The following is a 26,552-nucleotide window of genomic DNA, read 5'->3' as shown; positions in this document are numbered from 1 at the left end:
TCACGGAGCTGTCCAGGGTCTGCAGCTGCAGTCACACAGGCTGTACTTTCTCCAGTTGCCCATTGAAGACCCTACTGTGTGACGCGGCGCAGTTTGTTCAGGCGTTCAGCGATGGGAGCACAGCTTGGCTGCTTCCGTGTGTCGTCGACATCTCCGAAAGAAGCCGCCATAACATCTCTGGTGTGGACTGAGGTTCGGGTAGATACCAGAAGCAACACTGCTGGCGGGCGCGGGAAGACTGCGTTTGGCTGGGAAGGGAAATGACACCGTCTCCCAGCTCTGCCCGTGCGCGTTCCCTCGGGCCGTGGACGGGACTTGCTGCCGCTCCACTCCTCACCCACATGGTGGCGTCGGGGTTCTGGGTGCTGGCTGCCCCGATCGCTGGGTACTGGTGGCCATGGCTGCCCAGTGACGTGTGGGGTGGAGCAGCTTTTTAGAAGCACACACCTCTGTGTGTCTTCTTTGAAAGGTGGTCTGTTTAGATCTCTTGCCCACTTTTCAAACGGGGTTGTTTTGCGATTGCTGAGTTTTCAGGTTCTTTGTTTGCTTACAACGTGAGTCCTTGATCGGATGTGTGTCGTGCAAACACTCATCTTGTTCTCCCAGAGGCCCCTGGCTTTTCCTGAGTGACCCAGGAGCTCCGCAGGGCGCTGGGCGGACAGGTGGGCGAGGCAGGTGAATTGCAAATGCAGTGAGGTGTTTCAGTGCGCCAGTACGGTCCCTAAATGTAGCAGTCCCTCCTTCAATGGAGAGTGATTTTTGAGATGCAGGCTTGCACGTGCAGGCTGCCACACACGTCCTCCTTGGCTCTGACCTCTGTCTCACCCGCACTCTGCCGACGTCTGTCTTTCAGGTGATAATGATCCCTTCTGCCCCTTTTCTTACTCCCAGAGTCTGTGAAAGTCCCAGCTGGCCCACGACAGGCCGTTAAGCTGCAGTGTCCTGTCCTCTCTTGCCTGGCCAGGGCCTCGCTGCTGTGTAGCCATGCACTTGGCCATGAGCGTGCTCAGCTGTCTCCAGTCCCCGTCTGTCTCTCTCTGCGTGACGGGTTCCCTCCTGCTGCCTCATCGCCTTTCCACAAAGAGCCACTGTTCCTTGTGCACCTTCAAGTCTTCCACGTGTTAATGCGTGGATTAAGACAGAATTTTTCAGGTCGGCACTGTGGCTCACTGGGTTAAAGCTGTAGTCTGCAGTGCCAGCATCCCATAAGGGTGCCAGTTCAAGTCCCGGCTGCTCCACTTCAGATCCAGCTCCCTGCTAATGCACCTCTAGTCCTTGGGCCCCTGCACCCACATGGGAGACCCAGAGGAAGCTCCTGGCCCCAGGCTCCTGGCTTTGGCCTGGCCCAGCCCTGTTTGTTGCTGCCATTTGGGGGGTGAACCCCAAGTGGCTGGAAGATCTCTCCCTCTCTCCTCTAACTCTGCCTGTCAGATAATAATAATAATCATAATAAAGATAGAATTTTCCCCTAGGTGGTCATGTCCAGCTTCTCTAGTGTGGCTCCGAGGCTGTCACTTGCCATCAGTGCGGCTTCTTGGCCAGAGAGCACCAGGCGTGACTTGAGTGGCAGGAGGGGCATCCCTCGGAGTTGCTGAGGTGAAGTGCGAGGAGATGGGACGGTCACCAGAGCCCTCTGGGCTTCCCGTGTGCCGCCAGGGACTGCAGGGAGAGGTGCTTCTTGGTAAGGCACAGGCAGATCTGAGGGCTGTCCCAGTAGCCAGCAGGCTGCATGTGGCCACAGGGGGCAGGGCTCTGAGCGCCCTGGCCTGCCCATGACCGCCAGGGAGCCCCGTGACTGTCCGCTTTGGCTCCATCAGCACTTTCCCTCTGGAAACCACGGGTCCTCTCCAACAGCCTCTCAGCGGTGGGCAACAGGCAGCGATGTCGCCGCCGCGTGCCGTGTGTGCTGCTTTGCCCAGGGAGGAGGTGGGGCCGGCAGTTTGGATCAGCACAGGAGTGGGAGCTGAGAGCCACGAGGGCTGTGGCTCGGGCTAGAGATGCCACGCCACCACTCACGACACAGGCGTGCGGATGAGCTCAGGGGACAGGATCGTTGCGTGTGGCAGGTGCACGTTTTTGAGGAAAATCCTGGACCACAAGACTCAGTGTGGGTTGTCACGAATTTGTACCAAGCCACGAGAAGTGGCATTCAGTGAGGAACGGTCAGGAGGCCAGCAGTGGCTCCTCCTGGCCACACCTGCTTCCTGGTGTCCCTGTCGCCGCAGACCGACCCTGAGCGGTGGCCAGCACCTCTGTTTTCCAGAAGGTTCTCCCTTGACAACTGCCAGACACCTTGCCGACATTCTCATCTGATGTCACTGGGAGAACAAATGTGACCCGGGGAGAAGTTTATTTTCTTTCTTTCTTTCTTTTTTCTTTTTTTACAGGCAGAGTGGACAGTGAGAGAGAGAGACAGAGAGAAAGGTTTCCTTTGCCGTTGGTTCACCCTCCAATGGCTGCTGTGGCCGGTGTGCTGCGGCAGGCGCACCGCGCTGATCCGATGGCAGGAGCCAGGTACTTCTCCTGGCCTCCCATAGGGTGCAGGGCCCAAGCACTTGGGCCATCCTCCACTGCCTTCCCGGGCCACAGCAGAGAGCTGGCCTGGAAGAGGGGCAACCGGGACAGAATCTGGCGCCCCGACCGGGACTAGAACCTGGTGTGCTGGCGCCACAAGGCAGAGGATTAGCCTAGTGAGCCGCGGTGCCGGCCAGAAGTTTATTTTCAGATACATCGGGTGAATGTTTTATCTGTAAACATTTCTAATACAGCCATTTTTGGCATTGGCATGAGTTTGGGACGCTTGCCACCAGCTCCGAGGGACATGACGTGCTTCTGGGGTTTGTGGGAACCGAGCCTCAGGGGACGCATGAGTTAATTTGAGAACCGCAGTCTCGCTGGCACTCCCCTGGTGTTTCTGGATTTAGCCTGGGAACTAGAGGTTTGGGACATCTGTGCTTGTTTTTACTCTTTAAATATGTCCAGCGTCATACTCGCGGGTAACTCGGGGTCTCTCCCTGGTGACCGCAGCATCCCACGAGGGAGTGCTCTGGGGTACGTTGGAGGAAAGCAAAAGCGAAACATCCTTTATTTAAATTGTTTTTTCAACAGATTACTTGGGTACTTGGCCACCTGTTACCGTGTGCATTAGCAACCAAACCTTGGCATTTCTGCTTGCGGCATTTGTCGTCCAGTGGGTCAGTCTGGAGGTTCTGATTGATCCGTCCTCAGTGTAGGTGAGCCCTGCTCCCTCGTGTTTCTGCCCCAGTTAGCATCACTTACCAGAGTGAGCAGAGAGTATAGCAGAGTGAACAAGAGACGGCTGCCGTGTGAATAGAATAAACCAGTGGTTTCCACGCAACTGAAAATCAGGCGAGGGCGCGGGGCCCTCGGCGCAGAGGTGCAATGCTGCTGGACACCCGCGTCCCACGCTGGGTGGGTTTGCGTCCCGGGTCTGGCTCCTTATTCCAGCTTCCTGCATCCGGGAGGCCGCGCTGGATCCCAGTCCTCCGAGCACCCCAGCGTGCGTGTGGCTGGACCTCGGAGATGGTCACGGGGAGGTCCACTGCTCCCGGAGGCTGTCCTGTGACCGCTGGCTTTTTCCCATGTGCGTCTCTAACACTGCATGGTGCAGGCGCCTAACGGTTCCCTTGCGGCCTCCCTTCCTGCCCTGCACTCCAGGCCCTGTCTGGCCTCCCTGGACGCAGCACGGACTTGGAGAGATACTGCCTGCATTTCCAAATGTTCCCGAAACTTAATTTTCTTCTAGAGAAGCAGGGTCGGCATTATCTGTGCTGTCCCCCGCCGCGCCCTCCCCGGAGATGGTAGGAAGCCGTGTCTCGGCGGCGGCGGTGTGCCGGTGGTTTGCTCTGTGGTGCTGGGATTCATCGGTCTCGTCTCTTGTTCCCATCACTCGCCTTTGCCGTGCTCTGTGTTGAGCTGCCGGCTCTCGGGGTGAGGGTTCCAGTGGAAAGCACACGGCTCCCCAAACAGCGGTGGTGGAGGGGGCTTGAGGAAAGCATGGCTGAGAAAGCCAGAGCGGGGCAGCGTGGGGGAAGGACGCCCTCTGCAGGACGTGGGAGCAGCTGGAGCCGCCGTGGCTCCTCCTGGGCTGGAGGAACAGTGGCGGCTTCCGTGGACCCGGCACCACCAGCGCTCTGTGGTAGTTTGCTGATTTGCCTGTAGATGTTTCCACCATGGCTGAATTCAGACTACCAACATGATAAAGCCCGGTGCAGGGCTGGGGCAAGACACGCACGGCACCCCTGCAGCCGCCGTGGGCTCCTTCTCCTGCATGCCTGGCCTCCTGTTGGCCGGACCCCCTGGAAACCAGGGCGGGGGGGGGGAGCCTGGCCCGTGCGGTCCCGAGGTCAGGGCCGGGGGAGCCTGGCCCGTGCGGTCCCGAGGTCAGCCGGCTGGTCCGGGGCTGTTCCACGTCTCTGCTCTCCCGACTTCCCCACCTGTAATGGAGCAGACTTACCTCAATTGTTTTCTGCAAGAACACTAAGGTTCTTTCACTCACCCTGTGGTAGGTGAGATCAGGGAGCCCAGTGGTTCGGGCCGTTTGGTGCACACTTGCTGACCTCCTGTGTCCAGTGAGGCACCTGTGGTTGCAGGTAGGGAGCCTGTGTCCAGTGGACAGGTGAGGTGTGCCCGCGGTGGGCGTGCAGGCAGAGCCACAGGGTTCAGAGGAACGGGCTGTTGCTGGCAGCCCAGGGGGAGGCGACATTGCTCGCTCAGAGTTCAGCCTGCATGTCCTGCTAGTTCTCTAAGGATGGTCCCGGTACCATCAGAGCCTCCCAGGAACTTTCGAGAAAGCCAGTGCCGTGGTTTCCACCTTAGTCCGACAGAAGCAGGAGACTGTGATGTTTGGTTCCCAAACCTGCATGAAATTCAGTGTCAGATGAGGGATTTCAGACACAGACACACACACACACACACACACACACGATGCCTGGGCCGCACTTCCAACACACCCAGCCACATCTCTGGGGGCCCTGGGGCTGGCACTCATGGTAAGATGCTAGGATGCCTGCGTCTCACGTTGCTGGACCTGGATTCTCCCCCAGCTCTGGCTACTGATGCCGCTTCCTGCTAACGCAGATCACGGAGGGCAGCAGTTATGGTGCAAGTAGCTACGTTCTTGCCACCGGCATGGGAGCCCTCGATGAAGAGCCCAGCTCCTGGCTTTGGCCCCCTGCTCCCTGGCCGTTGTGGGCATGTGGGGAGTGAACCAGGGGTTGGGGGCTGTCTCTGTAGTGAAGAATTTCTGGGGACGAGGCTCCATGAGGAGGTAAGATGTGGTGAGCTTTGTCCATTTTCTGGTCTTAATTCTAATTTCTAAGGCAACACCGTGTCTGTGTGCTTCCCTGGCTTGTAACGCCTATTCCCCCTCTTGCACTAACGCTAACACCTTGCACGCACTTTCGAACCCTGGCCGAGGAATGGCACTTTGCTTAGACTGCGGCCACGTTGGTGGCTCCTGGTCCGGAGGCCGTGGTGCGTTGAGGAGGAGGAAGGGAGGCAGCTAAAGTCTGTCTTAACGTTGCTTTGTGATTAAGCTGGAACGGTCTTCTGCCTTAGTTCACAGAAGAATCCGAGTAGTTTGGGGACGTTCAGGGCCTCTGCCTGACGACAGTTCTTGATGGAAATCTGGGACAGGTTTCTGGGACGTGAACTGGGGGGACTTGCTCGTCCTTTGAGGCCCGAGTTCTTTGACCTCCTCTGGAGCCTGGAGCGGGGGAGCCCTTGCTGGGTTGTGAGTACTCTGGTGACGGTGAGCGTGGTGCCCTCCTTGTCCCTGGCATGTCGCCCTGCCACGCTCGACACTGCCCCTCTCCCTGTGACCCACTCTGCTGTGTGCGCATTGTTACCTGCGGCTTGAATCTGCAGTTCCCTGAGCATTAATGTGGAACGCGTCTTCCTGAGCTCACGGTGCAGCTTCTCCGGCGAGGTGTGAACATGGACTTTGAATTGCCCAAGTGCATTTTCCCCACTGCTGTTTCATCCGTGATCAATCATCTCCGTCCTTGAAAACACCTTGGATTTGACAGTGGCACACCTCTGATTGTGCAGGTCTTCCTGCCTCTTCCCTCTCCAGGCCCAACTCAGACGTCACCTTTTGCACTGGCCAAGCCTCTGGCCCTGCCCTGTGTCTGTAGCGTGTACATGTCGCTCCACTGTATTTCCATGGTCCCACGTGTCCATCTGGGGGGGGGCGCACTTGCTATGTAGCAGGCAAGTCTTGTCCGCCTCCTGGAAGGCAGTGACCTTGTCTCAGAACATGACCTGCTACGGAGTCCAGGCCCAATAAAATTGTTAAATTAATTACCCACTTGCTCCTCCCAATGCCCGTGAGAGAGGCTGGGTGTTAGCCTTAAATTGGAGATAAGGGCACAGACCCAGGGAGGTCGATGACTTGTCAGGTGACACGTGTGACACAGCTGGGTGCTGCTCATCATAAAGACTCTCGGACATTACAGGTATCAAACGAGTGCGCCCCCGAAGCAGCCGGCTGCACGTGGCTCTGTGCGGGGACACTTCAAGGGACACGCCGTCACAGGATGGTGTTCAGGACTCACAACTTGCAAATGCAGTTCCTGAAAACTGCCCAGCCTAGATGCCTGTGTCCAGGAAGACATGGGCTGGCTTGGCTGTCCACCTGCCCACTTCCCACTTGACATAGAAAGCTGGCCTTGCACCCATTTGCTGTCTTCATGAGGTGCTCAGCTGCAAGGCGGGACCTCTAGGCCGTGCACCACGTGAAGAATTACAGGTACCCACGATGTTGAGAAACCAGCCGCCTTACTGACCTGGGCTGTGCACCTCAGGGGTTTCCACTGCTTAGCTCTTCCAGGAGACCGAATCACGTTGTTAATTGATGACTTAAATCCGTTTCTTTACGAGAAAGTGTAGAAGGCCTCCAAGAATTAGGTTGTACCATGACAAACTCCCTTTCCATGTACTAAATTTTATCAACAGTGTTTGCATAAAGTAAACCCCAAGGTAGAAATACAGTAGGCCAGCACCGCGGCTCACTAGGCTAATCCTCCGCCTGCGGTGCTGGCCCCACCTGGTTCTAGTCCCCGTCAGGGTGCCAGATTCTGTCCCGGTTGCCCCTCTTCCAGTCCAGCTCTCTGCTGTGGCCCAGGAGTGCAGTGGAGGATGGCCCAAGTGCTTGGGCCCTGCACCTGCATGGGAGACCAGGAGGAAGCACCTGGCTCTTGGTTTCGGATGGGCGCAGCGCACCGGCCATAGCAGCCATTTGGGGATGAACCAACGGAAGGAAGACCTTTCTCTCTGTCTCTCTAACTCTGCCTGTCAAAAAAAAAAAAAAAAAAAAAAAGAAAGAAAGAAATACAGTTGATGCCGGAGCCTATCTCATTCTAGCAGGAAGTGTCAGTCATTCAGGGTGACGGAGTGATTAGAAAAGCCCTTGGCCTGATGGTTACAGTGTGCATTAAAAGGCCAACGTCCTGTATCAGAATAGCTGGGTTGGATCCCGGGCTCCAGCTCCTGCCTCCAACCTCCTGTTCACGCAGACCACGGAGGCTGCACTTGACGGCCCAAGTGCCTGGACCCCTGCCACCCATGGGGGAGACCCAGAGGGAGTTCCTGGCCTTGGTTGGGCTGTTGTGGTCATCTGGGGAGTAAACCCGCAAATGGGAGCTTTGTCTCTGTCTCGGCCTCGCCAGTAAATACATTTTTAATTTTAATATCAATTTTAATTAAATATATTTAAAATTAATATATTTAAAGTTACATAAATTAATTTTGATACTAATATTTTTTATTAAAATAGATATTTCCAAATAAAGTTTTGGCCATTTGTATTTAATAATTACTTATCAAAACTGTAACGTATTTCCCCGTAGTTTGTGTAACTGCTGCAATCCAGGAGCGAAGCCCTAAGACCTAGATTCCCGGGGCTTGATCTCAAATGTGCAGTCGAGCTCCATTGCTTGTGGTGTTGTGGTCTGCAGTTACCGCAAACCTTGTTTCACAGGACAGATGGTCTGTCTCCTGACAGACTTCGGTCACAGTATTTCATCAAGCAGTCAATCCATGACCATGTTTCATGCCTATTTTTGCTTAAATACAGTTCATTATATGCACACATACATGTTACAGATCCTTGTGTGCAGTACTTCTTCATTAAACACTGTTTCCATCCCGCCGTCATGAACGCACTCTGCCGTGTCGGCACTCGTGTAGCTCCCGCACGCAGCACACGTATGCGGAACTCTCATGAACACACACAGCCCTGTCAACACGGACGGGGTGCAGTGAGGAAGTGCAAAGGCAGCCTTGAAAGCAATCGGCAAAGACTGCACTCAGTCTCACAAACGCTGCTGTGAGCTCTCGCAGCGCTGGAACTGGGGTTGTGTGCACGGCCAGCGGGACGTGTGCGGCCTCCCGACCAGAACAAAGCGGGCTGGAGGGGCCGACCGCACAGGGACCTGCAGTGAAGGACGCACGCCGGGCTCTGGCGGTTGTATCTCAAGAGTTCGGCTTCGGCAGCTCGCTGGTGGTGCCAGCCCCACTCCCTCTCAGGTCTGCTAGGAAAGCGGCCTCCGCCTCGTCCGGCTGGCTCTTCGCCAGATCTGAGTGAGGGACAATGCAGCGGAGGCCAGCGCTTGCCTGTGGGGCTGCGTTTAAGCAGGGGTCACGTCCTTCCACATCACTGAGGGTTCTTCCCAAGGCAGAATTCCACTCTGATGTTTTGGCCCCTGTGAGAGGGACAATTCTTGGAGCCTTGGGCTGACCGTCGTCACGGTCCTGACTTTCATTGCCGACTCCAGTCCGTTCTGCCGTCTGGCCCAGGTCTTTCTTGGTGGGTTCTACTGCCCTTTCTGCCAAGACGGCCCCCACATCTTCTTCCTTCAAGTCACTGGCGCCGTCTCCACGTATGCGCTGTGCGGTACACACTATGGATTCGATGCTGTTCTTCATAACCTCTGTAACACCTTCAAGGCCTCGACACTGCCCGCGTTCTGGCCACACTCTCCCAGCAGTCACTGACAGAGGCCTGCTTGGTTCTGTCCCAGGCCGTGCCAACATAACCAGCAGCACTGTGGACGCTGGCTGACCTCCAGGAGTCCCCCGTGGTGGCCCCCGCGTCGGCCTCAAGCCCTCACAAGCCGTACTGTACAGCCATGTCGTGTGCCTTGAAAGCTTTGGTTACGCCCTGATTGAGGGTGGATGAGAGATGCAGTGTAGGGAGGCGTGGAGAGAAGTAGTGAACCGGGGCGCTATCCAAAATTAATAAAACCCCGAAGGCAAGATTTCTGCCCCCGATAGCGTTCAGCTTCTGGATGAAGCAGCTGTGGAACCGACCCCAGAGTACTTCGGACCCCACCCATGCTTCCGTGTTCCACCTCCAGGGGACTGGCACACGGTTCGTCTTTCCCTGTAAGGGCTGGGGGGGTTTGGGCTGTGTACGCCAGGGGGGGTTTACCCTTAGTCACCCTTGGCATTGGCGCTGGGCTTGGTCTTGGAGCCATTTGCATTACATAGGTTTGTTTGCCAACATTTTTGTAAAACAAGCTGGTCTCAGCAGCATTGAAAACCTGCTCTCCAACACAGCCCTCTTCATGTGTAACACCAGCAGGTACTTTTAAGATTCTGCGGCCTCTTGGTCTGCAGCACCATCCTTGTCTGCAAGCTCAGAATTGCTCATGCTGTGCCACATCTGACACGCGTGCCAGCCCCGACTAGCCGAGAGGGGCTTCGCGTGTTCTTGACCTGAGCAGTGGGACTGCACATCTCTGGCTTTCAGCCTCACCACAGCGCTGTCTACTGTGCTTTAACTGTCAGCGTCTCATAAAGCCACGAATTCCGTCGTTTTCCCACCTTCTCCGTAGCTTCATCACGCACTGCAGATGGGACCGCAGCACCGTCTGGAGCGGCCTCCCGTACAGGTTGATGGATCTGCTCCTCTTTCTGGATGTATCTATGGCTGACTCGTTCAGTGGAACTCCAGGCCAACAGCACTGATCTAACACACGTGTTTCCTGTGAGGCACATCACAACTTCCTTGTTTGGGGCCTCTAGACAGCACTTCAGCACTACGCTCGGGGGCCATGACACAGCAGGTCATCAACAGAAGGTCCAGACGTGAAGAACAAGGCACTAGATAGGCCGAGGAGAGGACAGGTGTTCACAGAGGCAGAACGAGGAAACAGCATGGCCTTGCCCCGGCCAGCTGGCCACGTGCACGTGAGCAGCCAGGGGAGGTCACAGCCAGTGTGGATGGTGACGGCCTTTGTTGGGTCCCTTGCAAAATGACATCAAGCACGAGAACAGATTACATTAGGATGTGGTTCTGTGGGGGAAGTGCAATGAAAAGGAGTTAGAGACTGACTTTTACAGAAGAGCTTGTTTATAGAATTTTTAGTTGCAGGCTATTACCTGTATTTTAATTCCATTGGGTGTATTTAAAAAAAAGATGTAATTTTTATTTTAAAGTGTCATTATGAGAATGTCAGAAATTAACTTTGCAACCGCAAAACCACGGTGAAGGAGTTCGGGTTTGAGCTACGCGTATGGCACACAACTTCTGAGAGGAGCAAAACGGGCCAGGAGCAGCTCATCCCCTGACCAGACACCGGCTGTTTGCAGGAGACCCGCGGCACTGTGTCCTGACGACTGTTCCACTGGGGGGCGGGGGGGGGGGGCTCCAATCCGAGACAGCCCGGCGTCCCGAACACCGGGCTTCGGTATGGGATTCTCCGCGACCCGCGCGGCTGGAGAGGGACCCGCAGTGTTCCCGAGAGGCCTGGCGCAATCTCGGCTCCCGGTGCCACAGCCCGGGAACTTTCTTCGTGGCCGGGCACGCGGCCCGCAGCCCCGATCTCTCGGGCTTCTCCTCGGGTGGGCCCCGCTTCCTCGGCTCACGCGTGCAGCCCCGCACGCACGCTCGGGCCGCAGCCGGCTGTCTGACCGTTCGGGGGGCACAGGGCCGGTGCCGGGGAAGACGACGACCACCCGCTTCGGTCCCGGCGTGCGGAGCTCACGGGGCTTGTCCCGCAGAGCCTCGGCGTTCGGAGGACCCCCACACTCGCCCTCGGCGCCGCGGGTCCGGGCCCAGCCCTTCGGGCGATGCCCAAGTAGCCCAGGCCCAGCTCTCAGGGTCCCCCCAGGCCGGGCGGTGTCCGCTTCGGTGAGGCCCAGGTCCAGGCTCGGGGCGGAGGCGGTGGCCGCACGTGCGGGGCTGTCTGCGGGGCCCACGACCACCCGCCGAGAGGAGGCGGCTGCTTGCTCCGGGCGGCCTGTGTCCGCTGTGTATGGCTGGGGTCCGGCTCCAGGTGGCCGGCGTCCACGGGGCGAGGCTGGGGTCTGGGGTCCGGGGTTCGGGCGGCCTGCGTCCGAGGGGCGAGGCTGGGGTCTGGGGTCCGGGGTCCGGGTGGCCTGCGTCCGAGGGGCGAGGCTGGGGTCTGGGGTCCGGGGTTCAGGCGGCCTGCGTCCGAGGGGCGAGGCTGGGGTCCGGGTCCGGGGTCCGGGTGGCCTGCGTCTGAGGGGCGAGGCTGGGGTCCGGAGTCCGGGTGGCCTGCGTCCGCGGGGCGAGGCCGGGGTCCGGCTCCAGGTGGCCGGTGTCCGAGGAGCGAGGTTGGGGTCCGGGTCCGGGGTCCGGGCGGCCTGCGTCTGCGGGGCGAGGCTGGGGTCCGGCTCCGGGGTTCGGGCGGCCTGCGTCCGCGGGGCAAGGCTGGGGTCCGGGTCCGGGAGGCCTGCGTCCGCGGGGCGAGGCCGGGGTCCGGCTCCGGGAGGCCCGCGTCCGAGGGGCGAGGCCGGGGTCCGGGGTCCGGCTCCGGGTGGTCTGCGTCCGAGGGGCGAGGCTGGGGTCCGGGGTCCGGCTCCGGGTGGCCTGCGTCCGCGGAGCGAGGCCGGGGTCCGGCTCCGGGAGGCCTGCGTCCGCGGGCCGAGGCCGGGGCCCGGGTCCGGGTGGCCGGCGTCCGAGGGGCGAGGCCGGGGCCCGGGTCCGGGTGGCCGGCGTCCGCGGTGCTTGGCTGGGGTCCGAGGCCGGGGCCCGGGTCCGGGGGCCGCGACCGGGGCCCGCGCGGCGCTGACCCGCGCCGGCCGGAAGAGGCCGCGCGCGCGGGCTGGCGGGGGCGCGGCCTGAGCGCGTCACTTCCGGCCCCGCCCCGTCTTCCTGGTGCGGGCAGGGGCCGAGATTGGTGCAGCGGAGGAAGCGGAGAGGTGCGGGCGGCGGCGGCGGGGCCTGGCGGGGCACGGGCCCGCGGCCGCGCGGCCTCAGCGCTGTGTCTGTGTTGCAGGTCTTCCCGGAGCCGCGGAGCGAGAGCGAGTGCCTGAGCAACATCCGCGAGTTCCTGCGCGGCTGCGGGGCCTCCCTGCGCCTGGAGGTGAGCGGGCGGGCGGCGCGTGGGCGTGGGCGGCGGCGGGGCGCGGGCCCCGCCGTGCGGGAGCGGCTTGCTGCCCGCCGCGGGCCCGCCCGGCCGTGCGGGAGGCGGCTGCCGGGGCTCCGCGCGGCAGCGGCGTGCGGGGCTGGCTGGGTGCGCGGGGGTCTCGTGGCCCGCGGCGCCCCCGCGCCCTCACGCCGGGCGTCTGCGGGTTGGCGCGGCGCGAGTCGGAAGGCTTCTCGGAGGGGCCCCGGTGGGCGGGAGCGCTGGCGGCCGCCGTGGGTTTCTGGGGGGACGCGGGGCCCGGGCGGGGCTGTTGCGTGAGCGGGCGGGGCCGGAGGCGTGGGCAGCGTCCCGGCGCGAGTTCCCGGTAGCTGCCGTGCCGGGCGCAGCTGTCAGCCCCCTGGATCCGTGCGGGGCTCGCGTTGCCGCGGTCCCCAGCCGGCGTCTGCAGGTTGGTTATTTCTACGGCGCTGGTTCACTCCCCAGGTGGCCGCCAGGGCCAGCGCTGGGCGGAGCCAGGAGCTTCCTCCGGGTCTCCCACGCGGGTGCAGGGCCCAAGCACCTGGGCCATCCTCTATTGCCTTCCCGGGCCACAGCAGAGGGCTGGACTGGAAGAGGAGCAACCGGGACTCGAACCCGCGCCCGTGGCGGCTTTGGCGCCCTGCCGCAGCGTCAGTGTGCGCTAGAGCCCCCTGCTCCGCTCTCCCCGGGTTACCGGGGGCTTCCTGCGGGCTGCTCTGTGGTTCCAGTGCACTTGGAGACCCCTGGAAGGGAGCCTGGCACGCAGTGGGCCTGCGAGAAATGTTTGCGACCCACGGGCGAGCTTGAACTTGTGGTCGTGGAAGGTTCCCTCTAAAGAGAAAAGTCGGTCATGACCGACCTTGTGCCGTTTTCAAAGTTTCTGTCTCAGTAAATTCAAACTGCAGTAGCCGCAAGCGTTGGTCTTTCAGGCTTCGTGTGAATCGCACTGAAAACTCGTGCTTACCTAAGAGGCAATGAAAATTGAAAAAGACAGGGAAACAGTACTTCAGAATCTCGGGCTGTCACTTTTTGGAAGTGACCTGGAGAGAGGGAATTCTGTGTGGGGGAGGGGAGGCTGCTGCTCCTCCCTGTGTCCTTGGGAGCTGGGGTGTGAGGACCAGGCCACGCCCGGGAGAAGCTGTCCCCACTGTCAGGGCCAGGCCACGCCCAGGAGAACCTGTCCCCCACTGTGAGGGCCAGGCCACGCCCAGGAGAAGCTGTCCCCCACTGTGAGGGCCAGGCCACGCCTGGGAGAAGCTGTCCCCCACTGTCAGGGCCAGACTACGCCTGGGGGAACCTGTCCCCCACTGTGAGGGCCAGGCCATGCCTGGGAGAAGCTGTCCCCCACTGTGAGGGCCAGGCTACTGCCCCGGGGAACCTGTCCCCCACTGTGAGGGCCAGGCCACGCCCAGGAGAACCTGTCCCCCACTGTGAGGGCCAGGCCACGCCTGGGAGAAGCTGTCCCCCACTGTGAGGGCCAGACCACGCCCGGGGGAACCTGTCCCCCACTGTGAGGGCCAGGCCACGCCTGGGAGAAGCTGTCCCCCACTGTGAGGGCCAGGCCACTGCCCGGGGGAACCTGTCCCCCACTGTGAGGGCCAGGCCACGCCTGGGAGAAGCTGTCCCCCACTGTGAGGGCCAGACCACGCCCGGGGGAACCTGTCCCCCACTGTGAGGGCCAGGCCACGCCTGGGGGAACCTGTCCCCCACTGTGAGGGCCAGGCCACGCCTGGGAGAACCTGTCCCCACTGTGAGGGCCAGACCACTGCCCCGGGGAACCTGGTCCCCCACTGTGAGGGCCAGGCCATGCCTGGGAGAAGCTGTCCCCCACTGTGAGGACCAGGCCACTGCCTGGGGGAACCTGTCCCCCACTGTGAGGGCCAGGCCACTGCCCAGGGGAACCTGGTCCCCCACGAGGGTGCAGGAAGCAGTGTAGACCTGGGACTTGGGAGGTTGTTCTAGGATTTTCCATTTCACTTGCACAAAATTCTGAGAGGGGAGATGGGAGACGTTTGGGAATTACAGACGTGAAAGCTAAAACAGCTTCGATTCGGCATTTGTTTCTGTCCTGTCGTCATAAATGTCACGGTGCTCGTGTCCAGGGCTACCTTAGACTGTTGTGTTTGTAGCAAACCGTTTTTGTTACATGTATTTTCATGTTTATGCTGGTTTCAGTTTTCTGGATATTAGGAATAGAGGACCTGGACTTCATGGTCACTGTATTAGCTGTTCTTTTTTAGAACTTGTGTTTGTTTGAAAGGCAGGGAGATAGGTAGAGATTTGCCATCTGCTGGTTCGTTCCCCAAATGCCCAGAACACCGGGGTCTGGGTCAGACTAGCCAGGAGCTGGGACTCACCCGGGCTCTCCCAGGTGGGTGGTGGGGACGCAGGTGATGCCTGAGCTGCCTCCTGGAGTGAGTGTCGGGAGCCAGGACTCAGCCAGGCGCTCTGGTGGGGGACGTCGGCGTCCTGAGGGGTGACTTGACCGCTGCCTCTGTTAGCTGTTTTAATTCGTATGTACCTGGTTCGCTGTGGACATCAGGTGTTGTCCCCAGATGAGCTCTGACTAGAAAAGGTCTTTGCCTCTGTTTTGTAGCCTGAGCACTGTGCTGTAGCTGTTAGACACTGGGCAGTTGTGTGCCTCTGACCTGTGACCCCTTTGTCTTCCTGCAGTGTTTTCTTCTACTCTGCACGTGCCCTTTGCGAGTCTTTTTTTGTCTGGTTAGGACAGAATGGCCACAGTAAGGACACGGATCCCGATAGGTTGAGTTTCACTGAAGGAGAAATGGCAGGCGGTCGGCAGATGAGGCCGCCGCAGAGAGACCAGGGGGAGTTCTCCTGGCTGGTTCCTGCGTGCCGCGGCGTGGCTGTGTGCCTGCGTTCACACGGTCACAGACCTTCAGCCTGCGCGGGTTCTCGTCCGAACACCACGGACGCAGGTGAGCTGTCGGCAGAGGAAGTGCTGGGCTCCCAGGAGCGGGCTGTGTGGCTAGAGCCCCCACACCTGTCCTGTTTGCCCGCCAGGGTGCCAGCTTCATTCATTTTGCCCCAGATTGATAGCATGTCGTGTGGTGGGTGTTAGCAACAAAATTGTTGACTTAGCTCTGTTGAAAAGAAAAAAAGCCTGCTGCTGTCAGTATTTAGTTTTATTCCCAGTATTTAGTAACACGTAATACTCAGTTCTGAACCAGACTGTGAAAGGTGGACAGAAGAGATGGGCTTCCACCTTGTAAGCTCAGGTACTTCAGTTTGTCGACTTCCCATGCTGGCGCCTAGTCCAGTGTGTACTTAGAAGGGGGAGCCAGCCTCGTGCGTGTCTCCCAGATGTCTCAGTGTCCTGGTGCAGTCCTCCACCCAGAAGGAATCAGCCGTTCTCCAGGGGGACGGGGTTCTCGGTGGTGACCTGGCAGGTGATTGTGGCCGATGCGTTCATATTCATGGGGCTCTTGGGCCTAAGCCCGAGCGTCACTGTCCTCGCTGTCCAGAGGCAGGCAGGACGTTTCAGCGGAGCGGGATGGGCCTGTTGCCCGGGTTGCCGAGAGCCCCTCCTTGCCCAGAGGCCGTTTGTGGAGCAGGTGTGTTGCCCGATCGCAGGCCACGCTCGCCTGGTTGATCTCCCAGCTCCTCGCACACCAGCTCTTACGGACACTGCCTGCTTTCAGCATTGCTTTTCATTGATTGAAGTGCTCTGGAGGAGTGGCAGCCATCCAGAGACCAGGCGGTTCAGAATAGAGATCTGCTCTGACTCCAGGGGATTTTGGGTTAATTTTTCAGTCTTCTGGTTCACTAGAGAATGAAATGTAGACCAATAATTCGCATTCATATAAAGCATATTCATTGACAGATAATTACAGAGTACAATGTGGTGCTGTGACACAGGAACACACTGTGGAGTGATTAACTCAAGCCAATCAGTAAAGCCGTTCCGTCACATACTCTTTGCCGTGAGGACGTCTGAAATCTATTAGCAGTTTTGAAGTATGTGTTAGGCTCCTGTGTGGTAGATGACTGACGCTTGTTCCTGCCTTTGGCAGGCGTCTCTGCTGTCCTTGTCCGGTCCCCCGGCTCACCTGTAACTGCCGTGCTCCTGTCGGATTGCCCGAGTGAGGGTTGGCGTCGGCGCTTGTGTGTCTGCCTGGCGTGTTTCACCTGACATCATGTCCTCCAGGTTTCCCCGTGTCGTCACAGATGTCGGGATTCCCTTCTCTCTCTGAGGCTGCCTGGTGCTCTGTGCCGTGTGGACGCCTCTGGGGCCCCGGGTCGATGCCGTAGTTCGGCTGTTGTGGATGGCTGCCGTAACCACGCCTCCGAGTGTTTCCTGAGTACAGATTCGTGGTGGCAGCACTGCTGGGTCATGTACTAGTGCTGCTTTAAAGGGCATTGATTTCTTTGAAAGACAGCATGACGGAGGGAAGAGTGAGAGAGAGAAATTGATTTTTCTGTGTGTGGGTTTATTTCCCAAATGGCCACAACAGAGAGCCAGGGCTGGTCCAAGACAAAGCCAGGAGCCAGGAACTCCATCCGGGTCTCCATGTGGCTGGCAGGGACCAGATCCTTGGGCCATCTTCCGTTGCTCTCCCAGGAGCCTTTGCAGGGAGTTGAATCAGAAGCGGAGTACCTGGGACACTGATGGCCCCAGCATGGCAGGCGGCAGCCTGGCTCTCTGGGCCCCATTCTGAGGTTTTGAGGCACCTCCTGCTGTTTCCTGTAGTGGCTCACTTTCTAATTTATACGGTTCCCTTTTTTCTACATCCTCTCTGACACTTAACTCCCTGTTTTCACATTTTTTATACCAGCATTCTTAGGTGTGAAGTCATCTGTCATTGTGGTTTTGATTTGCATTTCCCTATTGATTAGTGATGGGTGTGTTTTTTGTTTGTTTGTTTGTTTGTTTTTTTATTTGACAGGTAGAGTTAGACAGTGGGAGAGAGAGAGAAAGGGTCTTCCTTTCGTTGGTTCACCGCCCAAATGGCCGCTACGGCCAGAACTAGGCCAATCCGAAGCCAGGAGCAGGAGCTTCCTCCTGGTCTCCCATGCAGGTGCAGGGCCCAAGGACCTGGGCCATCTTCCACTGCACTCCCGGGCCACAGCAGAGAGCTGGACTGGAAGAGGAGCAACCGGGACTAGAACCTGGTGCCCACATGGGATGCCAGCGCCGCAGGCGGAGGATCAACCTAGTGAGCCACGGCGCCGGCCCCGATGGATAGTTTTCATGGGCCTGTTGGCTGTTTGTGTGTCTTTAGAGAAATATCTTTTTAGGTCCTTTGCCCATTTTTTTTCAAATGGGATTGTTTTCTTGTTATTGAGTTGTTTCAGTTCCTCATCTGTTCTGGGTCTGAGCCCCTTATCAGACATCTGGCTTGCAGATTTTTTCTTGTCTCTTCGCTCTTTGAATGTTGCTATACAGAAGCTTTTTAGTTTGATGAAATCTCACTTGCCTGTCCTGTGCTTCGGAGTCGTATCTAAGAAATCATTGTCCATTAATGTCATGGAGCTTGCCCTCTGATTTTTTTTCAAACCATTTCATAGTTTTGGGTCTTAGAGTTAAGTCTTTAATTCATTTTGAGTGTGTGTGTGTGTGTGGTGTGTGTGGTGTGTGTGTGAGTGGTATGAAATAAGGGTCCAGTTTCGTGGCCCACTTTCATTCATTTGCGTGTGGATAGCTGTTTTCCAGATACCACTTATTAAGAGACTTTCTTTGGTTGTCTGTTCCTGGCCCCTTTGTCAACAATCAGTTGACTGTAAATGTGTAGGCTTACTTCTGCACTTTTTTAAAGATCTATTTATTTGAAAGTCAATGTTAGAGAGAGAGAGAGAGAGAGAGAGAGAGAGAGATATTTTCTATTCACTTGTTCATTCCCCAGATGCCTCAGTGGCCAGTGCTGGGCCATACCAAAGCCGAGAACCAGGAGCTTCGTCCGAGTCTCCTGCATGGTGGCAGGGGCCCAAACACTTAAGCCATCCTCTTTGCTTTTCTCAGACCATTAGCAGGGAGCTGGGTCAGAAATGGAGCAGCCAGGACTTGAACTGACACCGTCTGGGATGCTGGCGTGGCGGGAGGTGGCTGTGCCCTGCGCCACGGCCTGGCCCCGTGCCGTGCTTTGTCCTTGGTCTGTGGCCTGTTTGTCGTGCTGGAGCCTGGCTGTCCTGATCTAAGTGACTTTGTACTGGATTATGAACTCAGGGGGTGTGATGCTTGCTCTGTGCTGCTGCCCACACTTGCTGGGCTCTTTGGAATTTTTTGGTGGTTCCATGTGAGTTTTAGGATAGCTTTTTTCTGTTTCTGTGAAACATGTCATTGGAATTTAAAAAAATAATTTATTTGAGAGGGAGAGAAAACTCTCACCCTCTGGTTCACTCCCCAGAAGCCCAGTGGCTGAGGCTGGGGCTGGGCTGACTGGGGAGCTTGGAGCCAGGAGTGCAGCCCAGGTCTCCCTTGGGCTTGAGTGTCGCTGCTGCCTCCCGGGGTCTGCGTTAGGCAGCCGGAGTCCGGAGCAGAGCTGGGAATCCATCCCAGTTCTCCGATGTGTGGGGCGTGGGCGTGGGCGTGGCCTGTATATTGGGCCGTGTGGGTGTCTGGCAGTGTTCGGTGTGTCTGTGCAGATACAGGTGCACAGCACCGTGCCTGGCGTTTACTGGTGGTGCCTTGTGTTCCCTTCACCAGTTCTTCAGCTCAGTTTGCTGAACGTTCTCCTTGGTTAACTTTACTCCTAGGTATTTGGTTTTTCCTTTTTGATGCTGTTATACGTGAGATTATTCTTAAATTTCTTTTTCCATATAGCTTCTTGGTAGTGTATAGAAAGGCAGCTGAGTTGAGTTTTCCATGCTGATTTTTTATCTTCAGTTTTTCTGAATTTGTGAGTCCTAACAGTTTTGTTTTGCTTTGTGGTGTTACTCTTTATAATTTCTGAATACAGGACCTGGTTGGCACATGGGCAGCTGCAGTTCTTCTTTCCTCTTCGTGCCTGTTATAAGTTTTGCCTCATTGCTTCGCCAGGTCTTGTAGGGAATGTGACTAGAAGTGCTGAGGGCAGCCATCTTGGGGGAGAAGCTTTGTGTTTGTTATTTCCCTACATTGTCTGGGATTCAGTAAGAACTAAGGTCCCCCCACCATGTTTCTGGTGATGTAATGAGGTACGCCCAGTCCGTGTGAGATGCCCTTGTTTGGAACTCTGTGTGTTTAGATGATTGAAGTGTGTGGAGTTAAATTCACTGATAAAAGTAGCCAGCCTCTGGGACTCTGTGACAGCACATAGGAACATTGTATTGGGAACCCTCATTTGCTTGGGGCGGCCAGGACAGGACATGGCCAAGACCCTCAGTGCCATGTCAGGTATGAGTGCTCGTGGTGCAGCTGGCGCCTTGGCATACTTCAGTGGTTAGCGCCATTGCTCGTCATGCACGTGCACGTCAAAGCGTGCTGTGTGAGGCTGTCTCAGGTGCCATGCCAGTGTCTCTCTGTCCTCACACAGTGTGTGCAGTGGTTGTACACCCGTGGTGTGCTGTGAGAGACTGTCTCAGGTGCCCTGCAGGTGTCTCTGTCCTCACACAGTGTGTGCAGTGGTTGTACACCCGTGGTGTGCTGTGAGAGACTGTCTCAGGTGCCCTGCAGGTGTCTCTGTCCTCACACAGTGTGTGCAGTGGTTGTACACCATGGTGTGCTGTGTGAGACTGTCTCAGGTGCCCTGCAGGTGTCTCTGTCCTCACACAGTGTGTACAGTGGTTGTACACCGTGGTGTGCTGTGAGAGACTGTCTCAGGTGCCCTGCAGGTGTCTCTGTCCTCACACAGTGTGTGCAGTGGTTGTACACCCGTGGTGTGCTGTGAGAGACTGTCTCAGGTGCCCTGCAGGTGTCTCTGTCCTCACACAGTGTGTGCAGTGGTTGTACACCCGTGGTGTGCTGTGAGAGACTGTCTCAGGTGCCCTGCAGGTGTCTCTGTCCTCACACAGTGTGTGCAGTGGTTGTACACCATGGTGTGCTGTGAGAGACTGTCTCAGGTGCCCTGCAGGTGTCTCTGTCCTCACACAGTGTGTACAGTGGTTGTACACCGTGGTGTGCTGTGAGAGACTGTCTCAGGTGCCCTGTAGGTGTCTCTGTCCTCACACAGTGTGTGCAGTGGTTGTACACCCGTGGTGTGCTGTGAGAGACTGTCTCAGGTGCCCTGCAGGTGTCTCTGTCCTCACATAGTGTGTGCAGTGGTTGTACACCCGTGGTGTGCTGTGAGAGACTGTCTCAGGTGCCCTGCAGGTGTCTCTGTCCTCACACAGTGTGTGCAGTGGTTGTACACCCGTGGTGTGCTGTGAGACTGTCTCAGGTGCCCTGCAGGTGTCTCTGTCCTCACACAATGTGTGCAGTGGTTGTACACCATGGTGTGCTGTGAGAGACTGTCTCAGGTGCCCTGCAGGTGTCTCTGTCCTCACACACTGTGTGCGGTGGTTGTACACCCGTGGTGTGCTGTGAGAGACTGTCTCAGGTGCCCTGCAGGAGTCTCTGTCCTCACACAGTGTGTGCAGTGGATGTACACCATGGTGTGCTGTGCGACTGTCTCAGGTGCCCTGCAGGTTTTCACATCTTTCGTTTCTTAGGCAGGGAAACAGCTAAACACCTCGGTTCTCAACACGTGTTGGCATTTTCCTAGGATGAGTGGTGGACGCGTTGGTGTCATGGGTCTGACTCTTCTCCAGCTCTGTGTCTTGCCTCTTTTCCCGTTTTTAGCACGTCCGTGTCGTGTCGTTGAGAATTCCTGCTTCCCAGAGCTCTTCATCTGCTCACCGTCAGTGCTGTGGCTTCTCGAGTGACCTCTCATCATCAGGTCTATGTGGCTTCCTAGAAATGTCCTCGGTGCTGAGCAGCAGAAAGCACGCGTGTGAGGCGGGTGTGATTACTCGTGTGAGGTGGGTGTGACTGTGAGAGGCCGGTGTGACTGTGAGGTGGGTGTGACTGTGAGGTGGGTGTGAGTGTGTGAGGCGGGTGTGACTGCGTGTGTGAGGCAGGTGTGACTGCGTGTGTGAGGCAGGTGTGACTGGGTCTGTGAGGTGGGTGTGACTGAGGCGGGTGTGACTGTGCGTGTGAGGTGGGTGTGATTACACGTGTGAGGTGGGTGTGACTGAGAGGCCGGTGTGACTGTGCATGTGAGGTGGGTGTGAGCGTGTGAGGCGGGTGTGACTGGGTCTGTGAGGCGGGTGTGACGGTGAGATGGGTGTGACGGTGTGTGAGGTGGGTGTGACTGCACATGTGAGGCAGGTGTGACTGGGTCTGTGAGGCAGGTGTGACTGGGTCTGAGGTGGGTGTGACTGTGTGTGTGAGGTGGGTGTGGCTGGGTCTGTGAGGCGGGTGTGACTGTGTGAGGTGGGTGTGGCTGGGTCTGTGAGGCGGGTGTGACTGTGAGATGGGTGTGACTGGGTGTGTGAGGTGGGTGTGACTGCACATGTGAGGCAGGTGTGACTGGGTCTGTGAGGTGGGTGTGACTGTGCGTGTGAGGTGGGTGTGACTGAGGTAGGTGTGACTGTGTGTGGTGGGTGTGACTGGGGTGGGTGTGACTGAGGCGGGTGTGACTGCACATGTGAGGCAGGTGTGACTGGGTGTGTGAGGCGGGTATGACTGAGAGGTGGGTGGGACTGGGTGTGTGAGGCAGGTGTGACTGCGCGTGCGAGGTGGCTGTGACTGGCTGGCCCACGGACTCACCAACAGACGTCTCTTGTCTTGCACTTTCTGTGTTCTGCTTCCCAGCGCTGTCCGGCGGTAGCCCGTCCCCTCAGGCCGCAGCCTAGTGCAGTGGCCCTGGCCCCCCGCCAGGCTGCTGCCCTGCTCTGCCACGCACATCCTGCGATGGTAGTTGGTATTTCTGGGCAGGATTACGTGAATTCATAGAAAGCACTTAGCGTGGTGCCTCGTGGTTTTGAGATGCTAAACAGATATTAGCTGTTATAAAACTCAGCATTTTTTTGCTGTTTGGATGACATTATGTATGCCGTTAAACATCTTTACTTGCGATCCTCATTCATTGTGAAAAGTTCAAGACATAGAGCAACGGAAGGAGAGAATGTGTGATGCTGCCACCCTGGGCTAGCCGTGTTAAGATCAGTGTGTGTTTTCAGTCCCTTACCTGCACGTTTGTAAGTGTACTTCAAACACCCACGCCACTGAAGTGCAGAGGGTGTTTGTTTCGTGCCGTCACTTGGTGGTTTCCCACGTGGAGTGTTTGCTTGCTGGCGTGAGCAGCTGCCTCTTCGTTGTGGTAGTCCCCACTTCTGGACATAGAGGGGTTTTCTAGGTTTTCACCATTGTAAACAGTGGCCCACGGGCAGGCTTAGTTACACACCCTCCTTTTTTTTTTTTTTTTAAAGATTTTATTTATTTGAAAGAGTTACATGGAAAGAGGAGAGGCAGAGAGAGAGAGAGAGGTCTTCCATCTGTTGGTTCACTCCCTAGTTGGCCGCAATGGCCACAGCTGCGTTAATCCAAAGCTAGGAGCCAGGAGCTTCCTCTGGGTCTCCCACATGGGTGCAGGGGCCCTTCCCAGGCCATAGCAGAGAGCTGGATCAGAAGTGGAGCGGCTGGGACTTGAATTGGCACCCATATGGGATGCTGGCACTGCAGACCAGGGTGTTAACCCACTGTGCCATAGCGCTGGCCCCTACACCCTCCATTTTTAAGTGTGCTTGTAGGATCCGTCCCCAATGGGGCGCTCTGTGGTCACAGTGGGCCCCCTTGGTGGCTCTGAGCACCTCCTGCCACTGTCTGGAGACACTGTGTCGCTGGCCTTGCCAGGAGTGGGAGGGGAGAGCACCCCCAGGTGTTCTGTATCCATGCCTGCCCCCCGTCGGGCCTGTTCTCCAGTTCCGGCCCCTGGTGAACCCAGGTGCAGGCACTGCTGGTGTGGTGGGCGCGCCCCGCCGTACGTGTCCCTGAGGGGCTGGTTTCTGTGTGTCAGCTTCCACAACCAGGGGTCCCCAGGAGTCCTGCAACACTGGGCCAGGTGACACGGATGGTTCCGGGAGGGGGCGAAGCCTTGGAAGAGAAAGAGCCATGCCCTTTTCTGAAACCCTCATCATGACTCCCGTATGTGTTCAAGGACAAGTTCTTTCATTTGTGGCTTTGTGTGACCCTCCGTTCTCTTCTAGCTTCTCCCCCAGAAGAGACCGTAGTGGAAGAATTAAGACTTGGGAGGCTGGTGCCGCGGCTCACTAGGCTAATCCTCCGCCTTGCGGCGCCGGCACACCGGGTTCTAGTCCCGGTCGGGGCGCCAGATTCAGTCCCAGTTGCCCCTCTTCCAGGCCAGCTCTCTGCTGTGGCCAGGGAGTGCAGTGGAGGATGGCCCAGGTGCTTGGGCCCTGCACCCCATGGGAGACCAGGAGAAGTACCTGGCTCCTGCCATCAGATCAGCGCGGTGCGCCGGCTGCAGCGCGCCAGCCGCGGCGGCCATTGGAGGGTGAACCAACGGCAAAGGGAGACCTTTCTCTCTGTCTCTCTCTCTCACTGTCCACTCTGCCTGTCAAAAAAAAAAAAAAAAAAAAAAGAAAGACTTGGGAACCACTAGCGTGGAGACTTACTCAGACTTGTTGCCGCAGGCTTCAGAGTTAACTGAAATAGAAGCAAATCTGTTTCCATTCTTCGGGATGGGGTGCCCCACCCACCTTTGTTTTTGTCCTGGGTTCAGGCAGATGAACATTAGATGCATCTGTTTACGCAGACTCTTCATTGAAGGGTGAAGAAACCCTGAACTAACCGTGTGTTTTGGGCCGTCTGCAGTTCTTCGTAGCCGGGCACATTCTGTCTTCTTAAACTAAACGCTGGTAACCTCAGAGTGGTTGGTCAGGACCCAGGATTTATTGATTTATTGAATATAAACTCTTAAACCATTTATTCATGCCTTTGCCAGAATTATCCTTTAATTATGGATGTTGAGATAAAACAATAAAAGGGTCAGCTGGGAGAAGAAGTGAGTCACTATTCTGGATGCTTTGCAGGGTATAACGGCTGAAACAGCCTGTATTCGGGTTCTGTGATTTAACCTGCAGAGTGTCCAGGCTCCACCTCGCGTGCGTTTCAGGGCCTCGGCGCCGGGCTCGGCGTGAGCTCTGCCTCCAGGGCTTTGCTCCTGTGTGCAGCCCCCTTCCTGTCAGAGCTTGGGGCGTCTGGTTGTCCAGATCAGTGCTGTCCTGTAGACACGTGATGTGAGCGACATACGGGATGTGTAGTTTTCTAGCAACTGTGTTAAAAAAGAAAAAATGAAACCATCACTCTCCAACTGCCTGCACCACTGGGGCTGGACCAGGCCGAAGCCGGAGCCCTGAACGTAATCCAGGCCTCCCGTGTGGTGGTGGGGACCCCGCTGCCTGAGCCGTCACTGCCACCTCGCAGGGTGTGCGTTAGCAGGAAGCCGGCGTTGAAGTGGAGCTGGGACTTGCCCCGGGCCTGCAGGATGGCACGCGGGGTCCCAGCCTCACCAAATGCGCGAGTCTGGTCTGATGTTTTGTTCAGCCCATTGTATCCATAAGTTAATTCAGCGTGTGATGGACACACTCTGGTGAGCTGCCTTTCTGTTTCACCGTAAGTCTGCACGGTCTGGTGCACTCTGGTGTATGGTTACTGCTCATCTCAGCCACGTTTCAGGTGCTGTCGGTAGCCCACTGGGTGAGTGGCGCCCATGTCGGGCAGCTCAGGTGCGGATCGTCTGAGAGGAGGAAGTAGTGTACACTACTTTGCAGAGAACGGTCGCGTGCCCAGGCGCTCCGTGTGAGCTCACGTTCAGGCTTGGCAGTGCGGAGGAGGTGGAAAGTGAGCATGTTGACTTGATAGGGCGGGCGTCAGGGCCGCTGCTGGGGATGCCTGCCCCCAAGTGGGAGTCCCAGTGGGAGTCCCAGCCTCCTGCCAGTGCTCCTGCAAAGGCAGCAGATGTGGCCGAGGATTTGGGTCCCTGCCACCCACGTGGGAGACCTGGCTGCTCTACTTCCGATCCAGCTCCCTGCTAACGCTCCTGCGAATGCAGCGGAAGGTGGTCCAAGTCCTTGGGCCTCCGCACCCGTGTGGGAGACCTGGGGGAGGCTCCTGGCTCTTGGTTCATCAGATCAGCCCAGCTCTGGCCATTGTGGCCATTTGGGGAGTGAACGAGTAGCCGGAAGATTCCTCTTGGTCTGCCGTCTGCCTCCATTTCTAACTCTTTCAAATAAATAAATAAATCATAAAGTTGTGTGTGTGTTTTTTTTTTTTTAAAAAAGGTTGAGAAACAGAAGTCTTCCATTCACTCCCCAAAAGGCTTGCAACAGCAAGGCCTGGGCAGGCCAAACCCAGGAGCTGGAAACTCCATCCGGGTCTCCCATGTGGGTGGCAGGGGCCCAAGTATTTTAGCCGTCACCTGTTGCTTCCCCGGGGGTGCTTTGGCAGGAAGCTGGAATTGGAAATGGAGTCGAGACTCAAAGCCCCGCAGTCTGATATGGGATGTGGGCTTCCCAGCATCCCAAGCTGTGTTATAGCTGGTCAACCACATACCTGACCCTCTTTTTTTTTTTTTTTTTTTTTAATTTTTTTCTTTTGAAATTTGTCAAGCAACGGCTTGGGTAGAGGTGACATAACTGGGTTTTACCTGAAGCGTAAGCTCACCGATGCACTCCTGGTGCCTTCTGCCCGGGATCTGTGTAACCATTGGGTTAGTGTGAAGAATTTACAGGGGCTCTAATTGGTGTCGCCAGAATGTCTTACTTGAGACGAGATTGAGTCACTGTGAATTCTGGGGTCAGTATTGTTCCTAACATGAAGATTTTTGGATATTTGGGGTATGTTGGTGGCAACCTTGGCCGCCTCGAGCGTGGGAAGTCGTGCATGTGTGCAGTGACACGGGTGTGTGTGAGGGTGAGAAGGGCTGCCTGGAACGGGACACTCTTCGAAAGCAAATGAAAGCAGGAAGCGGGGAAGGCAGTGCTGTGTGCTCTGCGTGTGGGGTCACCTGCCCACTGCCCAGGCGGCGTGGCCGAGCGTGAGGTCCCTGTGCTCTGCGTGTGGGGTCACCTGCCCACTGCCCAGGCGGCGTGGCCGAGCGTGAGGTCCCTCTGCTCTGCGTGTGGGGTCACCTGCCCACTGCCCAGGCGGCGTGGCCGAGCGTGAGGTTCCTGTGCTCTGCGTGTGGGGTCACCTGCCCACTGCCCAGGCGGCGTGGCCGAGCGTGAGGTCCCTCT

At 57.3% G+C, this 26,552-nt stretch overlaps 1 protein-coding gene across 6 annotated transcripts in view; it reads left to right on the top strand.

The window, feature by feature from the left end:
- Window positions 1–26,552, top strand: part of ARHGEF7 (Rho guanine nucleotide exchange factor 7) — a 171,967-nt gene that overhangs the window by 23,886 nt on the left and 121,529 nt on the right. For 2 of the 6 annotated variants that reach the window (XM_070048561.1, XM_070048562.1), the window contains exon 2: window positions 12,270–12,356. In XM_070048561.1, the coding sequence (XP_069904662.1) occupies window positions 12,270–12,356 (87 nt within the window). Of the gene's footprint in view, window positions 1–4,554; window positions 11,159–12,093; window positions 12,193–12,233; window positions 12,357–26,552 lie in introns of those variants that run through there. The other 4 variants (XM_070048559.1, XM_070048558.1, XM_070048560.1 and 1 more) reach the window with 4 other exon arrangements.

The sequence above is a fragment of the Oryctolagus cuniculus genome, chromosome 9, assembly GCF_964237555.1.
Source record: "Oryctolagus cuniculus chromosome 9, mOryCun1.1, whole genome shotgun sequence".
Taxonomy (NCBI): domain Eukaryota; kingdom Metazoa; phylum Chordata; class Mammalia; order Lagomorpha; family Leporidae; genus Oryctolagus; species Oryctolagus cuniculus.
Note: the sequence above shows the minus strand (reverse complement) of the source record. Positions and strands in the feature narration are given on the sequence as shown.